The 20,257-nt window shown below is 35.3% G+C and overlaps 1 protein-coding gene across 1 annotated transcript; it reads right to left on the reverse strand.

Annotated features, from left to right (window-relative positions):
• Positions 1 to 14,358: 14,358 nt before the first annotated feature.
• On the reverse strand, positions 14,359 to 19,567 carry LOC117322122 (peptidyl-prolyl cis-trans isomerase pin1-like). The gene is made up of 3 exons (XM_033876883.1): positions 19,468 to 19,567; positions 18,503 to 18,694; positions 14,359 to 15,667 (listed from the first exon to the last, which is right to left on the reverse strand). The coding sequence occupies exons 1-3, from the start codon at positions 19,517 to 19,519 to the stop codon at positions 15,447 to 15,449; spliced, it is 465 nt and encodes a 154-aa protein (XP_033732774.1). The 5' UTR covers positions 19,520 to 19,567; the 3' UTR covers positions 14,359 to 15,446.
• Positions 19,568 to 20,257: the final 690 nt, after the last annotated feature.

Raw genomic sequence — 20,257 nt, forward strand, 5'->3', positions numbered from 1 at the left:
TCGTCCAAAGACTTTTGTCTTAAGTCATTAGGATATACTTGGTAGGCTTTAATGTTACAACCAAAGGATATTTATTTGATTCTAATTAAACAATAAAATATTCAAGGCAAAGAAACTGTATATTTGCATACTCTTTTATATATATGGTATGTAATGCCATTTTTTAAAACATTCCACTAACTCTTTCTATCAACCAAACGTCACACGTCACCAAAGTCGCCAAAATACACACATAATTTTAATATCCATACGCCATTACAGGGTAGGAAAGGCTTTTACATGATCATCATTACCAACCTTTTTACAGGCACTGCCTACAGAAGTACTAGGGACCGTATTGACCAGAAACTGAATGGATGACATCTACAATTAGTATAGACAGTGGTAAATAACTGCTCTCTAATGGCGGCGTACGATTACCCCTATCTTTGTCATGTGTGGGCTTTAATCAATTTTGTTAAATACTTTTCTTACATGAATGTGGCATCACTGTTAAAATAATACGTACAACCTGGCCCATCCCATCCGCATTTAGGATAGATGACAGATTATGAATATATCCTTTAAATACAAAAAAAAAATCAAACTATCTATATATATTCAAAATATTGATAATGAAAGAATTCTCCTATGTTTGTTTATAGTTTGTTTTTTTTTTGTTTTTTTTTTCGGAAAGAGCTTGAGCTTGACTTTATTTAGTGAATATAACAATACATCAATTCAAGAAAAATGTTAGTAAATTCCATCTGAATTAAGTAATACCCCATGGTTAGTATAGGGTGTTGAGACTGGATTTTTACATGAGAAATCAATATATGTGTAGGATATATATTATCTTCTCTCCTCGGTTTGTACCGGCTATAAAGGGAGATAATTAACAGCTAGTGACTAACTTAAACAGCATTTTACATGCTTTGTGGTAAGTAACATTGGTAATGATTAAACAAAGGCAAGTAAAAGAGTTCTTGATATTCAAAAATCCAACAAACATGTATATTAAATGTATTTACCATGAAAACATCGTTTTCTACCTATCAGCTCGCCTTCACTATTTTTCTAGGGAAGAGGATTGGCACGCTTAATCAAAGTTCATAAAGGTTCCTTAATTCATTGAGACTTTTAGGGTAATCAATATAGACCATTTCAAAAAAAGTATAATTTCCTACTACTAATATCACTTAGAAACATTTCCATATAAATTCACAGGCATTCCGCTTTTAAGATTTGTTGAGCCCACAGTGTGCTTATCATGTGAAAAACGGTATGTTAATGTCACTGAGACTGTGTGTCATTATCATATATATCTGAGAAGCAACCTATTTCCTTTTTTAATCTGATTTATTTTAAATGGGTTCAAATAAATGTTTAACTCAATTAATAACATAAGAAAGCAAATTGTTCCAATGTCCACAACCCTTACACAGGGGAAATATATTTCAACCCCTCATGTTGCCCTTTTTAAGATTTTTCTGTTGTGCCCATGAGTTATCACGTATTCACTTCTAAGCACCATTGCCCTGTCGATATCTCTCCAGTGTTTTGAAAAGTTCTACGGTATTCCAGTGATGATATTCCTAGCTCCATAGCTATAGGTTTGTCTTTTAATTCAGGGATAAATTAGGATTCCTTCCTCTTGGCGGTTTTTTCAATTGAACCTGGTCCTTTTTCGGTGATGTAGATCAGATGTCAGACGCATTCTGTAGGTATCATGGACTTCTATAGCCTGAGGAACGTGTCCAGATATTTAAAGGTCATCATTATTAAGCCCAGGTTTTCGTTTGCCGACTTTTTGAAGTGTGTTCACTCAAAAAAGTCGAATATGAAATCAGAGTAGACAAATTTCGGCAAACTAACTCATGCTGAATTATCTAAACTCGCACATTTCCTTCTCCTTTGTTGCCATATCCTGGGTGATTCTATATATCCCCTTACAAAAGTAGCTGTGTGGGTTTTTCATACTTAGTGATTATTGTATGTTACGATATTTGAGATGCAGAAAAGAATCGACAAGACAGTCAGTCATTGTGAGAATGATTGATTAACTAAATAAGAAAAAAAAACTATTTAATTGTAAGTACCCCCTTTCGAGACTTTCGAGATTGCTGTCGAGACAAATATAGGGAGGAATATGTATAGATTTCAGACGATACAATATACTCGTACACCGTTGTTCTCTACAGAGACATAACAAGGAGGATACAGTACGAAGACCGAGTAAAACTCAATACTGTCCTTAATGACTCCAGGTAACATTTGGTGTATAATCATACATTAGTGACATATGTGTCGTATTACTTATCTCCTATAAGTGACTAATTAGTAAGGTTTAGTAAGGTATAGTTTACTTATAGCTTCAGTTTAAATCAATCACTAATTTTCGGCAAGATTTAGTTCGAAAAAAAACAGCTTCTGTTTCACAAAATTAAACCTATAATCTTACACTACCTGTAAGAAACATGGAAGATTGGCGTTTAACATAGTATTTGACACAATGTTGTGTCATACTCAGAGCACTGTATTGCTCATCATTAGTAAGTCATAGATACATTCCCAATCACAACATCAATAGAATAACAAAATGACAAATGAAAACACGCAAGGTTAATACCATTCTTACTGTAAGACTAAAATATATTGCTGTTTTAATTGATATATCAATATCACTCTTTAAACACGTATAGACCAAAGACTTGACTGTCAATATTCACATCAACTCCATACAAAAATAAAGTAGATCACTTTCATGTGACTGGGTCACTATCACACAACAATTATCGTGATTTCACTAAACATAACATTGTGTGAAATATCTATTAGTACTTAGCTGAAAAATAAGAACTACAGCCCTATCAGGACGTGCTGCTCACTAACAACACATCATATCTATTAACCAGCCTTATATCAAACTAGTATTTTGACCTCACCATTATACATCGTCTTACAACCAGCTTCGTATCCATAGAATAGCAACTTCAAAGACTCGTTTCAAATTAACCTTATAAGAAAATGAATAAAGAAATCTTCTTTTTACATAATTCAGTAAACTAAATATTTAGAGAACAAAATCAAACGGAGACCGACATTTTGCTGTGCAATTTTCAATCCGACGACATTGAAAACATTATGACGTCACAATGGATTTATGACTGGTACAGCCAATGAAAAATGCCCCAGAGTGTATTACACTAATGAAAATGAGAAACATTATTACAAGGACGAGTTAACTGGTTATCAGTCCGATTATATAACACATTACTACATTTTACTACCACGCCCAGATATTTGCTACAATCTATTCCCAATATTGCTAAAGATAATTTAACGACACGTATGTAACACACTTACAATTCCAATATAGTAAATATATTAACCGTAGTACGATTTGAAAACGTTGAAACAAAAATTCGGCATGTTTTTTAGATTATCGTGAATGCTGTCGACTTTCAGTTATGGTGTAACCACAGGATATGAATCAATGTTTGACAAATGTTTATTTCCTCGATGTCAGTGTCCTGTCATTAGACTTATTCCAATACAGGAAGTACTAGTGTTTGTTGATTGCGCGTGCGACTTACATAAATGTTATATCAATACAAATAAATCGACCGGTTAAAACAATGCGCCAGTCCTCTCAGAGAGCTTGATACATAAATCTTTAAATCGACCAGTTAAAACCAAGCGCCATCCCTTTCAGAGAGCTTTATGCGTTTATCTATTAAACTAATATTTTCTTTACTAGTATGTACGTATAGCTCTGTTGATGTACCAAGTACATTGTGATCAATCATCATGCAGGCACGACCATGTACATACGGGTATCTATATACGTAGATGATCAATTCATGTTTTAGATATCTACTGTACCACATATTTCCAAGAAGTTGTAATAAAAACATAAAAATCATTCAAATTATATTATTATAACGATTCTTATTACAAAAATTTCTACACATTCCGTAAGGTAAAAATCTAAATTAAGCTGAGAACAGTTTGATTAAACATATTAACTTACCTTTGCTGACATTCAAAGTCGTATTATAAAGCACGAGGTGTTCTAAGATTTTAGTACGTACCTTTTCGGCGTCTTCAATGTCGGTAACAGAAGGGCTGGTCTGGTCTTTTCTTTGTTAGGGTGATGGTTGTGTCTTGAAAACTTGCTGTCAATAAATGAAGAGAAATTGATGGAGATAATATCGACAGGATACACTACAGGGTGTCTGCAAATAGCAAGCCTTGGTGATCAACTGGCCCTTGGGAGGTCGAGGAAAGCAGTTTATGGACTGTTGGGAGTAAAAGTATGCGTACTGAACCAACGAGCTGTTGATGGTGAGAGCATAACAATGGTCAATCAATTGGAGGTTTTAATCACGAACCAGGTAGTCTCGTTGAAAACATCTGGAAGATTCATCGGATAGGGTCTGTCTTCATTAAATCGATTAACATAAAGAATTAATATCCTGTATGGAGATCTATACTTTTGGTCTAATTAACCCGCCTTTATAAAAACGTCATGGTTAGTGTATTGGGTACAGTGTAGATTTTAGAACGGTTTTCGTGTCAAGTTAGTGTCCATTTCGTTTATGCTGTTCATCCTCTCGTGAGATTTTAACGCCATTAATGGCCGAGACCAGATCATTACTTGTTTTGTCCCCGTAATTGACTGCGGATAACCCATGAAGCTATTTCCTGTCAGTGACCACCAGGAATCCATTGGATGAGTACCAAGTCGCTGCCAACATCATGATGACGGCTTTGTCAGCAAGAAAGATTAACATGGTCCAAGTGCTTTTCCCGAGGTCAGGCGATCGATTTAATTGATCTAGGAATATTTTATTCTTAGAAATCCCGAAATTATGTTTCGCCAAGTTTTGAATTGAAATAAAAGTTGCTCATTGGCTCCAACTTCAGAATTGATCATGTTTCACAATTTCACATTTTTTTTATACAGCGTGGCGCAAGTGTTGACCTAAATCTGTTACATTTTTCTGCTACGTCAAGATTATTAAATTGTCCAAATACGTATTATGGGTATATTGCCTATCAATACAACTTACAAGTGGGCAATTTTTATCAAATTCTGTACAAATGATCAATGCTTGCTTTTACCAGAAAAAGCCATCTAGGCTAATATGTGTGTATACAGATGAATCATGCGGATATAATGGCAGTGTTGACATTTTCGAAATGTGATGAATTAGCGGACGAAAAAACATCTTCTTTATCTGTCAAAACACATGGATCATATCAAGAGAGCTTTAGGAATGTCGTCTAGTTTAATAAATAGAATACAATACCAATTGAAATTATTCCAAGATCCTATTAGAGCCAATTACAAGTTCATACATTTATGTTTGCTGGGTTAATCGCTCCTTGAACAGACAGGGTCAGTATAGGAAGAATCACCTTGTAGTAGCAAGTGGCAAGTTCTAATGCCACAATAGGTGTTACTACATGGTGTTATATAGACTGACCTACTAGAGATATCACTTGTATTAAGAAAGAGCTTTTGTTGAAAGAGCATCTCTAGTAACAGAGAATTTGTGAGAATTCAGTGACGCTTAGGACCTACAGTGATAATGGTAGGCGACCGACAAAATAGATATTAACATATGCATGGAGAGGTGCAAAACATACATCTTTCAATTAATTTCATAATTTTTAATGTTGGATTTCAAAAGGACGTAAAGCACGTGCGTGTGTTCTCCACCTTGTCACTATTCAAACAAACAAACAAACATCGCGGACTAAAGTCCACCAGCAACGTCTAACCAGCAACGTCTACACCAGCAACGTCTACACCAGCAACGTCTACACCAGAGCAACGTCTACACCAGCAATCTCAAAGGATTGAACAACAGACACACAAAATATTGGCATGTTTTGAAACAAATGATAATAGGATACAGGAGAGTCAAAATGAGTTAAACTGCATCATACAGGTGTTTCGTACTTCTAAGACTCGGCAGTAATGCTAAGGACTTAAAATGTTGACCAATCAATGTTGGAAGCGACCAAAAAATGTATGTGTCAGTAATAGAATTTTAAGCCTTTATAATATCAATCATAGAAAGTATAACATAGATATCTCTTTCCTGTAATAATGATTATATTATCAAAACAATTACTGATTTGCTTCTACTGTAACCGCACTACAAAATAGCCAAAAAACGTGATCTGAGAGTTGTTAATTTTTTAATCAATGCGTATATGTTATTTGAAATACATTGTGTAATATTAATCTTTAAGGTGATAAGGAACACCAAAGACACGACGGAATCATACTTACCTAATAAGCGATATAAATTTTCCAAACTGTACACAGATTGGTTGAGAAATCCTGGCCTCCCTACCTACATTTATTTCGACACACCATCATGGTAAGTCATGCTCATTCCAATCAGAACTTTCCTGATATCATTTCAGGTCGGTTTGTGATAATGATTATCGATTATTATTTGAAGGAAAATGTGCATCATCAATAATACCAGGGTCAATGTATTCCTTTACAACACTGTATGATGGACCTGGTGTCCGCCCAGGGTTATCGCAGGGCACCAGACTGTCCAGCCAACGATCGCGGAATATTCCCACGCTGATTAATTTCATTTATTCTATCAAAGAAGGCAAATCTATCAACGGGAAAACTAATTTAAGACCCCTGGTAGCCGAATCGCACATTTTTATGTACTTTGAATGGAACTGATTAACAGGTACTACGTAATATCTTTGTGAAGTCCATTATGACTGTATAGGGACTTATTCTAATTTATCATCGCTGGACAGGTGGTAAACATAGGCACTGTACTATGTAATGCAATACACAAAGTGTAAATCTTCAATTCTAGCATAACACACTATTTTACACGCATGTCGTTTTATACAATTTAGTATTATCACTTACATTGTAACAATTGGTCACTTAACTACGACAGGTCGTCTTCGGCTTTAACTTTCGTATCCCGAATACTAGTGTATGATATTGGATAGGGTACATTGGCAACAATAAAATGACATAGGAGGACAGCTTTTAATAGCTGTCTTGTCCGGACCTTGAACTCACGATTTGGCATAGGATACCTTATAATCTTAAATCTAACCGATTTACCACGACAGCATCCATAGAAAGTATGTTTAACATTTAACCACCAGGGCATCCTGAGAAAGTATGTTCAATTTGAAACATCTTTACTACGACGACATCCCAAGACAGTATGATTAAATATAAACCACTTTACCTTGACGACATCCCCAGACAATATGATTAAATCTAAACCACTTCACCTTGACGACATCCCCAGACAGTATGATTAAATCTAAACCACTTTACCTTGACGACATCCCAGACAATATGATTAAATATAAACCACTTTACCTTGACATCAACAGACAGTGTGATTAAATATAAACCACTTTACCTTGACGACATCCCCTGACAGTATGATTAAATCTAAACCACTTTACCTTGACGGCATCACCAGACAGTATGATTAAATATAAACCACTTTACCTTGACGACATCCCCAGACAGTATGATTAAATCTAAACCACTTTACCTTGACATCAACAGACAGTGTGATTAAATATAAACCACTTTACCTTGACGACATCACCAGACAGTATGATGAAATCTAAACCTCTTTACCTTGACGATATCCCTAGACAGTATGATTAAATATAAACCACTTCACCTTGACGACATCCCCAGAGAATAATAAAATTTTACCCAATTTATCAGGATTTTTTTGTTGAGATAAAGTGACACGTCTATTTAACCGAATGAGCACTTTTTATCGCAATGTAAGTATGTATATACATATGTAATGACGAATACGAAAATACGAAAAGTAATGTTGAGTAACGAATCCAGTTCAAGCTCTGCATATAAATTATTTAAAGGATAAAATAATGGACGTCCACTTTTTGTTCTCACTCTTTTATAACGTTTCATGTTTCCCGACTATTTTCAACATTTCCTGCATCATCTCTAAAGAAATACGGATTTGTTTCACACCTCCACTCGAATAAAAAAAATGTACATTATGATGCTTCTTTGGAAACAAAATCACAAGAATTGGTATAATTTTCACTATTTGACATGTATCTAGAATTCATTTTTCCCCATTTTAGACTTACCATTTCTTCCCTTGGATATATCCATGGAATTCGGACAGGAAGCCATTATTAAGATCAGAAAAGTGAGTTAATACAATGATTTTGGTACTTCGCTGTAGTTGTACAGACATTATTCTCTCTTGCAGCTTACATATTCGCCTCAGTGCACATGTTAGGTAAATAAGCTTGATTGATTTCCTCTTACTTTTAATGTATGGAAACTGGGATCGGTTTTATGGTATGTTATGTGAATATTGGCCGCGTGGTCATAACATTTTTTCTAGTTTTTGACAGCGTATATTCACGAGATGTTGTTTGACCCCATGACCATAATTGATTATGTCGCGTGCCCGGCTAATTAAAACAGCACACAACGAGTCTTTAATTGCTCCGTAATATCTGAGATTTCCTCTGTTCCAGGAGTAAGAGAGCCAGTAAATCAGAGAGCGCGGACGATACGGCGTGCTGGGGGTATGGGTTTCTTCTCCAAACTGTATCCATAGCTTATACGTTTAATATTTCAAAGGAATCTTGATTAACCAACTGTTTTAATATTACATTAGGAAACTTTTTACTGTTTATTTTCTTTGTATGACAATATTAAATCACTAGGAACCGCTATTATCAAGGTTCCACCTTAATCCGGAATAACAAGCGCATGCACGTGCTTAGCGTGCATGCTATAGAATTTGAAATCAAGGACACTGCATTCTCGTATAAAGCATCCAGATGCCTTATTTACTTACAACGTAACCAGTAGCAACAGCTTACAACTAAGTTGCATGCTAAGCGGGATAATATCAATTTCCAAATCGTTAATTTTCCATTTCTAGATACAACGTTTCTGATTCTCCAACCTGGCCCCGGTTCCATCAACGTCCATTTACGGAAATATCTTAAAAGTCACAATAGGAAACATTGCAGAGCTTAAGGAAAAGGGTCTTAGTGAAGGAACCTTCCGTACAAATCTGTAATGCTTTCTTATGTAAAAGTCAAGTCAAGGAATATACTATTCACATATCCTAGCTCATTCGATCTCAATAAATTTTCCCCATTATCATGATTTTCTTGGCATATGTCGACTACTGGCGGTAAGACAAAAACACTGGGTTTGGATTGATGCAGGTGTGTGAGGACCATGGGGTCATTTTATGAACCTCGTGATATCATTGCAATTTGCCTTTTTTTCTCTCGATATTCCTAATATGCATAATGGTTCTGTTATAACCACTCCAAATCTTGTTTTTTGAGGATATGACTTTGACATTGCGGTTGTCGTTGATGAAGCTGAAGACGTTTACCCTTCCTGATGACTGGACTTATTCTCCTTGTTCATTGTCCAGGGAATCCATCCAGGTCCATATTTTGAATCAGAATTTCGTTTGCGTGTTGATCTTCTCTGTAATTGCCTTTAATAAGATACATGTATTTTACTAAGAATTCCCCTATGTTATGAAAGGTTCTATTAGTTTCAAATTAATGAAAACTTCGCCAGTATTGCATAACAGCAAGCTGCCTTCCTGCAACAAAGGCATAACATTTAATTGCAAAATCTACAAAGCATTCTATTTTTTGGTGCTTTAACGTCTTTATCTTTGAATTTAGCTATGTTATCGAGATTATGAATGATTTTATTTGCCGACGAATCTTGGTTACCTGGTGAAGAGTCTGTTTTCTGAAGGTAGCCCTCGTCTATCTGACTCGTCCTTTTTTGACAATCGGGAATCGTCGGCAGTCTTCACAGGCCGAGGGAGTAGTTTGCAAAATGGTGCTGTGAAGTAGGAATTCCGCGATTTTTTCACGGATTATTGTGCTTCGGATGTAAAAATTCGTATTGTTACATGCCGTATCGAACGGTATAGGTTTATTTATGACGATCATATATATAGTATGTGCCGTGCCAGTTTGAATAAATGTATGCATGAGACATATCCGTTGATCAACTTTTAACTTCTTCTATAAAACTATAATCAACTGAGTCCAGGTTTTTGGCAGTGGATACCTGAGGTAGATATACAATAAAGTTCCCTCGTAGTAATGACCTTGGCCTATTATCAACTGTCACAGGGGTCAAATATGTTAAAGAGTTCGAGACAGTTTCAGACGTCCCTGAGGGCTGTTACTACGATATAATGCTATAAATTGTCCTCATAGCATTGACTTTGACCTCTTTCATCGCCAAAAGGGTAACCAAATCTTCTGGAAGTTTTTAAAGCCTCAATATGTTTTCGTAACATATAAATCAAGACAAAATTACCACAATATGTTGAATGATAGAATATATACCCTAACGATAATATAATGTGAGAATCAATACTATAGCTCGTCATTATTGCGATTAAAACCGGTAAACTAACCACTGATTACGGTGAATCTCTAATGCGGTGCTCCAATCTATATATATGTAAATGAGCCGCGGAACAGAAACAACGTGAGTCTGTTAGACAAAAAAATTGAAGGTATGTTTAACACTGAAAGCCGTAATGAATCGACAGTGAAAATTCTCAGCATTTGATAAACCCTATATATATTTTTTTTTTTTTTGTATATGTGTCAAACACACCAAAATCGTCATTTTGACTAAGAGGTTCTATTTAAATCGCCCTCAAAATTCCATATATCTATAATGCACATATGAATAGATAAATGATAAGTGCAGAAAACGGTCTGTTTAGTTTTTCGATACCTTTAACAGAATGATCACAAAATTGTTTTGAAAATGGTCTATTTTTTTCGACCTTCTCAGTATGTATTTTTCCACTCGACTGAGGTATTTTCCTATAAATAGACCGACTGTTTTGATGACGCAAGACCGGGCGTTTCCTTCCGTTTAGCACGATTGAACACATGGACCGGATCGGCATACAGAGATGGGCAAGACCACTTTACCATTATTGCTCTGGATGGCATGCGACGGACCTCTTGTATATTGTTCAGTGAGGTAGTCACCAACTACTACAAGGAGACCCAGCCTCAGACTAGGAGATGCTACTTATTTTTCAGAAACCAGGCAAAGTGGTCTACACTGCTACCTTATAAGAAGTTTAAAACATTTATTTGAAAAGAAAGCATTATTTATTTTGCTTGGTAAGCTTCATTTTGTTAAATTATTGCTCAAATTCCACGATGGCATGTGGACAGACAGGCCTCCTGCATGTTGTTCAGAGGTAGTCACTAACTACTACAAGGAGACCCTGCCTCAAACTGACTCTGGCTATTCACAGCTAGGGTGATAAACCAAGCTAAAAACGCAAATATATGTAAGAGTAAGAGATAATTGCCACTTAATTTTCAGAAACTGCTACCTGATAAAAGGTTGACAAAAGTTATTTAAAAATAAAAACAAGATTTATTTAAGCATTGATGTCATTTTTTTTTTGGTTTCATCCGGGTATGAAACAAATTTTGTTTGCAAACTGTATGAATCCGCGGATTCTTACAGAAGTTTGCAAACAAAATTTGTTTCATACCCCGATGAGACTAAAAAATAATTGACATCAATGCTTATAATTAATTTTTGAAAATGATTTTCTAACTTAAAACATGTTTTATGTACAATTTTACTGATTTTATATGGGATTCTTTTTCTCAAATCAATACGCAACGTCAATTGTCGTATTATAACGTCACATTTTTCGCGCCATTATTTATTTTTCTTTCATTTAAGCATTGATGTCATTTTTTTTTAGTTTCGTCGGGGTATGAAACAAATTTTGTTTGCAAACTGTATGAATCCGCGTAGCGGATTCTTACAGAAGTTTGCAAACAAAATTTGTTTCATACTCCGATGAAACTAAAAAAAAATTGACATCAACGCTTATAATTAATTTTTGAAAATGATTTTCTAATTTAAAACATGTTTTATGTACAATTTTACTGGTTTTAAATGGGATTCTTTTTCTCAAATCAATACGCAACGTCAATTGTCGTATTGTGACATCACATTTTTCGTGCCATTCTCGGAATTTCTTTCATAGAAGAATGAAAAGAATTTTTCGACCAATCACATTTGAGTATTTACCATGAAAACAAAGAAAAATTAATTATTATGAATACCGAATAGTTAAGCTTCCTTTACATCAATTATTGTTAAAATTCACATAAAACAATTTAAAACTTGCTAATTACCTTATTTTCATCTGTGATAGAAAAAGGGAGATAACTCCCTCACCTGTTCCTGATTTTAAATTGAATATAATGTATTAATGCTTTTCCAGATATTTCCCCAAAGTTCTATTCATGATTGATCAATTATGGATATGATGATGATCGATCATGAACTCAATAGTGATACCCAACACTACTGAAGAAGAATTTTCAAATAAAAATGAAATATTATAGACAATCTCCTAATTTTCTCGACATGGACCACTGACAAAGACACTGATACTGACTTTGAACTACAGGGAAATCACGAAATATCATTTAAATGAAATGGCTTTGTCAAACAAACAAACAATTTTCCTTCTCTCATTTGTATCATTATGTTCTACTGGGGAATTAATACAAAAATGGGATTTTCCTCGCGCAAGTGTGATTTATTAACAATTTCCTCCAAGATTAACATGGGGGTGAGTAAATTCCCATCAAATCCTGGATGTTCCTATCTGAACGAGTTAATCCCTTTTTTTCAAGGATATTTGTCCAAATTCAGATATTGTCCGATTGCAATGAAATTTGGTATGTTCAGTATATACCTGGGTAGTCATTTCCCAGCCCCCGTTGGTCCAAATTAATTGTCTGATTTTAATGAAATTTGATATGTAGGTACATCATGGGACACTGGTCCCTCTGTTAACCTCATTTTCACATTTTACCGAAATGGTCGCCATTTCCTGGTCTCTGATTGGTCCAAATTTAGATATTGTCTGATTTCAATGAAAAAGGGGTATTAAAGGACAGCAAATTCAACTTAATGGGTTTCATTTCCTTGGCAAAAACACAGTTTAACTTATTTATGTTTAACGCCCTATTAAAAGCTAGGCTCATTTAAAGACATGCATGGATTTGGCGGTTGGGGAAAGCTGGAGTACCCGGAGAAAAACCAACCTACGTCAGTACCAGGCATCGAAATCGCAACCCTGAGGTGGAGGGCTAGCAATAAAGTGTTGGGACACCTTAATCACTTGGTCTCCGCGGCCCAACAACACAAAGTCTTCTCATTGGTTGAAATTTAGAGTGGTTTTGATGAAAACTGCTAAAACAAAGTTACGCTTGGTTCTGAAACAGAAACACCCAAACATTCAGTGTCGGTGTGGATTCACGACACATCTCACCCAGTTAAAACCCACAGGTGAGAGTAATGCTAATTGTGGCTAGGGGTTTCAATCTTGAGGCGGGGATAGCTATAAAACGGTAAGTTAAACTCATCATTCCTTCTTGTATAACGTAGAATATAAACACATCAACGGGTTGAAAATTCAAAATTGAATACCATTATCATTAATATAATCACCATCCCTTATGTACAAATATCAATTTTCACCAATCAGAAACATCCATTATGTTTCCATAGTAATGGTACTGGCATGTACTGATGTTTCAAATTATAGACATATTGCTAGGTTACATCACTTGAAGATTGTATAATAATTCATCTAAGAACGGATGAGTCATAGGTCATTACACAAAAACTTATGCATAGTGATCTGCATGCTTACTACATAATATCCAATATTTTCCAGCGCAAGTTCATTCCAAGGATCCTCTTCACTGGGCACGTACATGTTATTATCCTAATTATATATTTCTGGTCAATTCCGGTTGTTACACCAACTGCCTCTTTAGTTTGTTGTACTGTATTTCCTGTCCATTACAGTTGTCATCCAGACTTGCTGAAGCTGTTAAATAAGTGTGTTTGCGGTTACCATGTGTTCAGGCAAAAGGTTCCATACTATTCTAGTTCTAATTGAGAAAGAATTTTCCGATAATGATGAAGGGAATATTTTCATGGAGTTTACCCTTGTGCTTGATCTTTCTGAGGTATCCAATCACATCTTTCTAAACTGCATTGCTCCCCCACCATATTTCCCTCTCACTGTCTTCTATAATTCTATCAAATCACCTCAAATAGGCCTGTTACCATGGCAACCAAATTAAAAAAATATATTATGCACGTTATCAATTGATGAACTCATATTGCAAATACCAAATTTATCATCTTTTCATGCATCACACAGTTGCTGAAGGCAAAATCTGAAACGCGAAGTCAACTTACCCGATATAAAAAACAAACGACTTTGTAGGTACATTATATGAATATTTTATTAATATTCAATATAAACCTGAATTTCCTTATTTAAGGAAACAGAAGTCGAGCAGCACTACAATATATTCCATACCAACCTAGCAGAAGACTTTATATCTAGCACTATTTAATCAAAACACAGCACGTGTGTCAACAATATGATTGAAGTATGACCAAGGAACTGATCAACCTAGTAACTTAATAGGTGTCAACCTTACTTTTGTCAGGAAATCAATACTCTGCAAAATATGTGTCCAGAAGGCATAAGGGAAGTAACTCTTCACAACAAATACTGATTATACTGAGGGTGGTTACATTATTTATATACAAAGTATTAAAGTATTGTAACACAGAGTAACATCATTTTAATTGATTAATGTAACTTTTTAATAGAGTAATGTTAAGGATTATTTGTAAATATTTGATGAATTTTCACAAAGCAATGTTAATGATCATTTGTTATAATTGATTAATTTAAATATAAGAATTAAATTCTTGAAACCCTGTATATTGGAGCCCTTTGTATGTAAGAAACAATTTAATAGTGAGAATATGTAAAATTGTACAAATTATTATAAAGCTGGTTTAAAGGGTGTATTTTTAAAAAGATTAGCAAATAACTTTACAAATTCATTTCCACATGCAGATCTTTTAAAGTAGGTAGTTAACAGTATCACTTTAAATTGGCCTTTGACATTTAGTAATTATAAAAGTCAAATCGCTTTATCCCAGAAAAATAAAAGTTCAACACCAAGAGTCAAATCTCATTTTTGGGAGCCAAAAACACACTCTCAAAGCCAAATTGAAAGTCCTCAGTGTTTACATTGTGAACACTTTAATGAAAACATGTATATAAATGTTTTATTAATCAACAACCAGGACCCTACATGCATTTGGATATGATATTTAAATCATTAACGTTATACCAGCCTTAGAGAACACTTAAACGTTGACATAGAAATCACTGAATTTATACAGGTACATTGGCTGTTACATCTATTAAAGCTGGACCTGACTTATATTGTGACATCAAAGTAAATGAATACCTAAACAATGTCAATCATGAATGTTGTCGAACTGCAAAACACTATGCTGTCCGAAGGATGATGTGTACACCTGAATCTGTCCATACAGGATTACTTAGTTCTCCAACCTTCATGGCAAATGTAGCATCCTCAAATGGTTTCTGCATCTGACCACGTTCAAAGGGTCCAAGGTCACCTCCTCGCTTAGCAGAGCTACAGTCACTAAATTGACTTGCTAATTCCTCAAAGGTCTTTTCCCCTCTTTCTATCTGATTCCTGTATTCTATGTCATGAAAAAGAGAAAATGTTTTATATAGCGGTCAGAGAACATTTTGAACAGCAACTATTCTCTTTGACAAAATCCACTTCTTGATTACAGTAGTGATTATTAATTAGCAATTAAAAAGTCTACAGTATATATCTCGGCTTATAAAACAAGAGATCCTAGAGGGATCTTGGCGCCCACCATTGAATGATCTTTATAGGTTTCATGTCAGATTGATCTTTTCTCTACTTTTCCCTTCCTCAGAAACAGCCCTCCAGTACTTTTCAAACAAGGGAAACCTATATATAAAATTTAAGATTTAGCAATAATGGCCGTCTGTCGGCCATGTTGTTTTCGGATTGGTCCCAAAATGCAATACCAGGGACCAAGGTGAACCTGCATATGAAATTTGAGAAAGATCCCTTCAGCGCTTTCTGAGAAATAGCGATAACAAACTTCAATTGTCAAAATCCAAGATGGCTGCCTGTCGGCCATGTTGTTTTCCGATTGGTCTCAAAATGCAATATGCATAACTAGGCACCAAGAGGAACCTGCATATGAAATTTGAGAAAGATCCCTCCAGTGCTTTCTGATAAATAGCGATAACAAACTTCAATTGTCAAAATCCAAGATGGCTGCCTGTCGGCCGTGTTGTTTACTGATTGGTCTCAAAATGCAATATGCATAACTAGGAATCAAGGGGAACCTATATATGAAATTTGAGAAAGATCCCTTCATTAATTTCTGAGAAATAGCGATAACAAACTTCAATTGTCAAAATCCAAGATGGCTGCCTGTCGGCCATTTTTTTTTCCGATTGGGCTCAAAATGCAATATGCATAACTAGGCACCAAGAGGAACCTGCATATGAAATTTGAGAAAGATCCCTCCAGTGCTTTCTGAGAAATAGCGATAACAAACTTCAATTGTCAAAATCCAAGATGGCTGCCTGTCGGCCATGTTGTTTTCTGATTGGTCTCAAAATGCAATATGCATTACTAGGAACCAAGGGGAACCTATATATGAAATTTGATAAAGATCCCTTCAGTACTTTCTGAGAAATAGCGATAACAAGAATTGTTTACGGACAGACCACGGACGCAGGGCGATTTGAATAGCCCACCATCTGATGATGGTGGGCTAAAAAAGGAGGGGCTAGAAAATGTCTGTAAGACATAAATGCCCCCCCCCCCCCCCCCCCCCTCCCCACTTGACACCCTGAAACACAGTTTGAGTTTGGTGATTATGAGGATCACATCAGGAGTTTCTGAGATTAGCTAGTTATATTACATTGCATTGGGATGCGACGCGATGCGATGGAATGTGTCAGACATAGGCAACACTAGATGCTGAATGCAATTCATGGCAGGGACATAAAAGAGGAAGGTAAAAAGGATTTATTGCGGTTTATTTATGTTAGAAAGACACTAAACACTGAGTAATTGCAATTTCAGTATGATAAAGGATAAACATAAGAATTCATTTCATGATATTGAGATAAAATACAAATGTGCAACTATATATAGCTAGCAAGCAGATATAATTTCCTTCAAAACACATACAGTGGAACTTCGTTAACTCGAACTCGGAAAACTTGAATACCCCGTTTAACTCGAAGTACCTCGACGGTCCCGGCCGAATTCTATCTTTATCTTAGTAAAGAAAACTCTGAAAACTCGAAAAACTCGGATAATACGAAGTGAAAATTTGGTCCCAACAATAAAAATACTATTTGAAATGATCGAATAACTCGAAGTATAATTTTCGTGTCCAACAACGATTGGTGGTAAACGCCAACATTTTTAACAGCTAAATTCTGTTTGTAATACTGAATATATCAGCACTACAAACCTACATGCTATCATAAGTGTTTCATAAATTCATTTAAGAAATTGTCGGTTGAATCTTATAACAACAACTCTCGGTGATAAAAAGTACTGCTTTACTTACATCAGGTAATTTCCTAAGGCGGTCGCCGATATTTGTACACACGATAGTCAACAACTCATATACCCGCTCGCTCAAGCGAAACTAATCTCTGACACACCGGTAGATCTACTCGGCTGATGTTTTTACAGGTGTAGAAATGAAACAGTCACCAGCTCTTTAAACTGTTGAAACAATAGCGTTATTACTGCCGATGTCTTCAGAGTACGACTGTAACGGTCAGCGCTGTCTATTAAATCGGATAACATGCCAACTCAGTAACAGTAATGTTTTATACGCACATGCGTAGCCCAACATCCGGTGCTATTACACATGGAAATGGCGTGGTTATCAATAAAACGTAAGTAGGCAGATCAAACAGTATTTTATATGTCCAATTAAAGGTAATGGTTCTGTTACGTTTTACATGCAATCTGTGTTAAACTTAAACGGTTATTTGATTTGACATGAATAACTTGTTATTTTGTCGAATTCCGTTTTATCGTTATTCCTTTTGCAAACATGACTTGCACGTCAGATCGTTATTGAAGTGACTAAGTGAAAGAAACTTTATCGTGACTGTATATCGGCAAAACTACACCAAATTACAAGTGACAGAACGAAACATTACATAAATTACATGTATTGACCAGTCTTCACACTAAACAGATGAGCGACAGAGCGGAGTTATAATGATTATATATAATGTTGACAAATATTGACCAAACTTTTCACCAAAAATGATAACTCGCTTAATTCGAACACTCGGATAACTCGAAGTTTTTTCGTGGTCCCGTCGACATCGAGTTAACGAAGTTCCACTGTACATGTAGCCATCAAAAACATTTGTATTTGTTGTTATCACTATGCCAACATTAAAATTTAACCTGATAACCATGCAAATCTACAGCAGCAAGTTGTAATTACCCGTTAGAATCTTGAGAGCTTCCTCCTTTGTGAGTGTGATGTTTTCTGAACGCCAGGATGCAGGTCGTCGTGAATCACGATGTTTAACCAGTAAATGGGATGCCTGTACTGTGTTCATAACTCTCTGTGCAGGTTTAGTGGGTCTGTCCCATTGACTTTCTTTTGTGTATACGTTCAGGTAATATTCCTGGCCTAAATATTAAACACAACCAGCAATATAAACACATATCCTTATATTACACACCATCAACAATATAAACACATATACAATAAAATACATATATTAATAACAACCAACAATATAAATCCAAATCTTATACAGCATCAATAATATAAATATAAATGAACCTTTTATGATACACCACCAACAATAAATGCACAACCTAATATTATAAACATGCACAACAATATAAATATATATCCTTAAATAAGATCTATATACAACCAACAATATGAATATAATTACAACCACAGGCGTTTGAAGTTCTGACTGTAAACTGAGATATATAATGCCATATAAAAAATAAGAGTATTTTTTTTATAGTAAATAGGGCCCTTATTTTTTATATGGTATTATATCTCAGTTTACAGTCAGAACTTCAAACGCCTGTGTTACAACCAACAATATAAATATATATGCGTGTCACCGTGTGGTCAGATGTGACTTTTTAGCCAGATCTGACTGTGCTCCCGTACCCGTTAGGCTGTTCGTTTTATAGAGTCGAAACACGGGGGCATATACTATATTGAAAAATAGCCAGAAATACCCATATATTTATACAGGGGCAAGTCTTACCCGTGTGGTCGGAATGATGTTAGAACATGTGCGTGTTTCAAGCCAAGACGAATTTGAAAATGAAGCTTCTGACTATTAGTCATATACCAACAAGTTATTAAAATTGTGATATAAATGTGTATATGAACAGTAACACTGATAAATTTAGTATATATACCCGGAAACTTACCTGAACTGCGACTCATCTTCATCTCCCATCCTGCCGGCAAATCCGCCATCATGAATTTTGAAATAGTCCAAGTCAAATGAAGGCTTAACAGTGGAATACACTAGTATTCGTGCGACTGACCTAAAATCCGGATTCCATCAATTAATTAATTGATTAATTAAAACAATCGGACATATCACGAATTCAAAGTCAAAAAGTGCATTAATGAAAGAACAAAGTATGATTTTAGTACCTATAAGTTAAGAAAATGCATAAAGTATATTTTCATTTACCAATTATCTATCGATCTACATAAAAATGAACGGAGTTTACGGAGTGGATAATTTACATATAATCTTAATTAGATTGATGCATTATTTATGGTGGCTCGGTAGGACCAAGTATCAAATCTTGCATTCTCGCAATCTCGACCTTAGGTCGAAAACGCGAGAATGCGAAAACGCGACGGCGAGGGAGCGAAATTGCGACGGCGACCTAAGGTCGAGAGTGCGAGAATGCGAGATTTGATAATTGGCCCTAACGAGCCACCATAATTATCTTTTATTTGTAACTTTTTGTTATTTGATAATTGCGATAATGGACGGCTTTAGCTCAGTCTAACAGACATCATGCGGCATAATCCAAAATCTTGCCGTGAATAAACAGTAAAAAGGAAATATAGAGATATAGGAAGATTTCAAACTACTTAAAATGTTAAATGCAGAGTGATTCTTGATTGTTAAGAATTGTTTTTTAGTTGGTGCCATTTAAAAACAATTCAGATTAATTAAGTTATGCCTAATAATGGTAC

This window comes from Pecten maximus, chromosome 2, assembly GCF_902652985.1.
Source record: "Pecten maximus chromosome 2, xPecMax1.1, whole genome shotgun sequence".
NCBI lineage: Eukaryota > Metazoa > Mollusca > Bivalvia > Pectinida > Pectinidae > Pecten > Pecten maximus.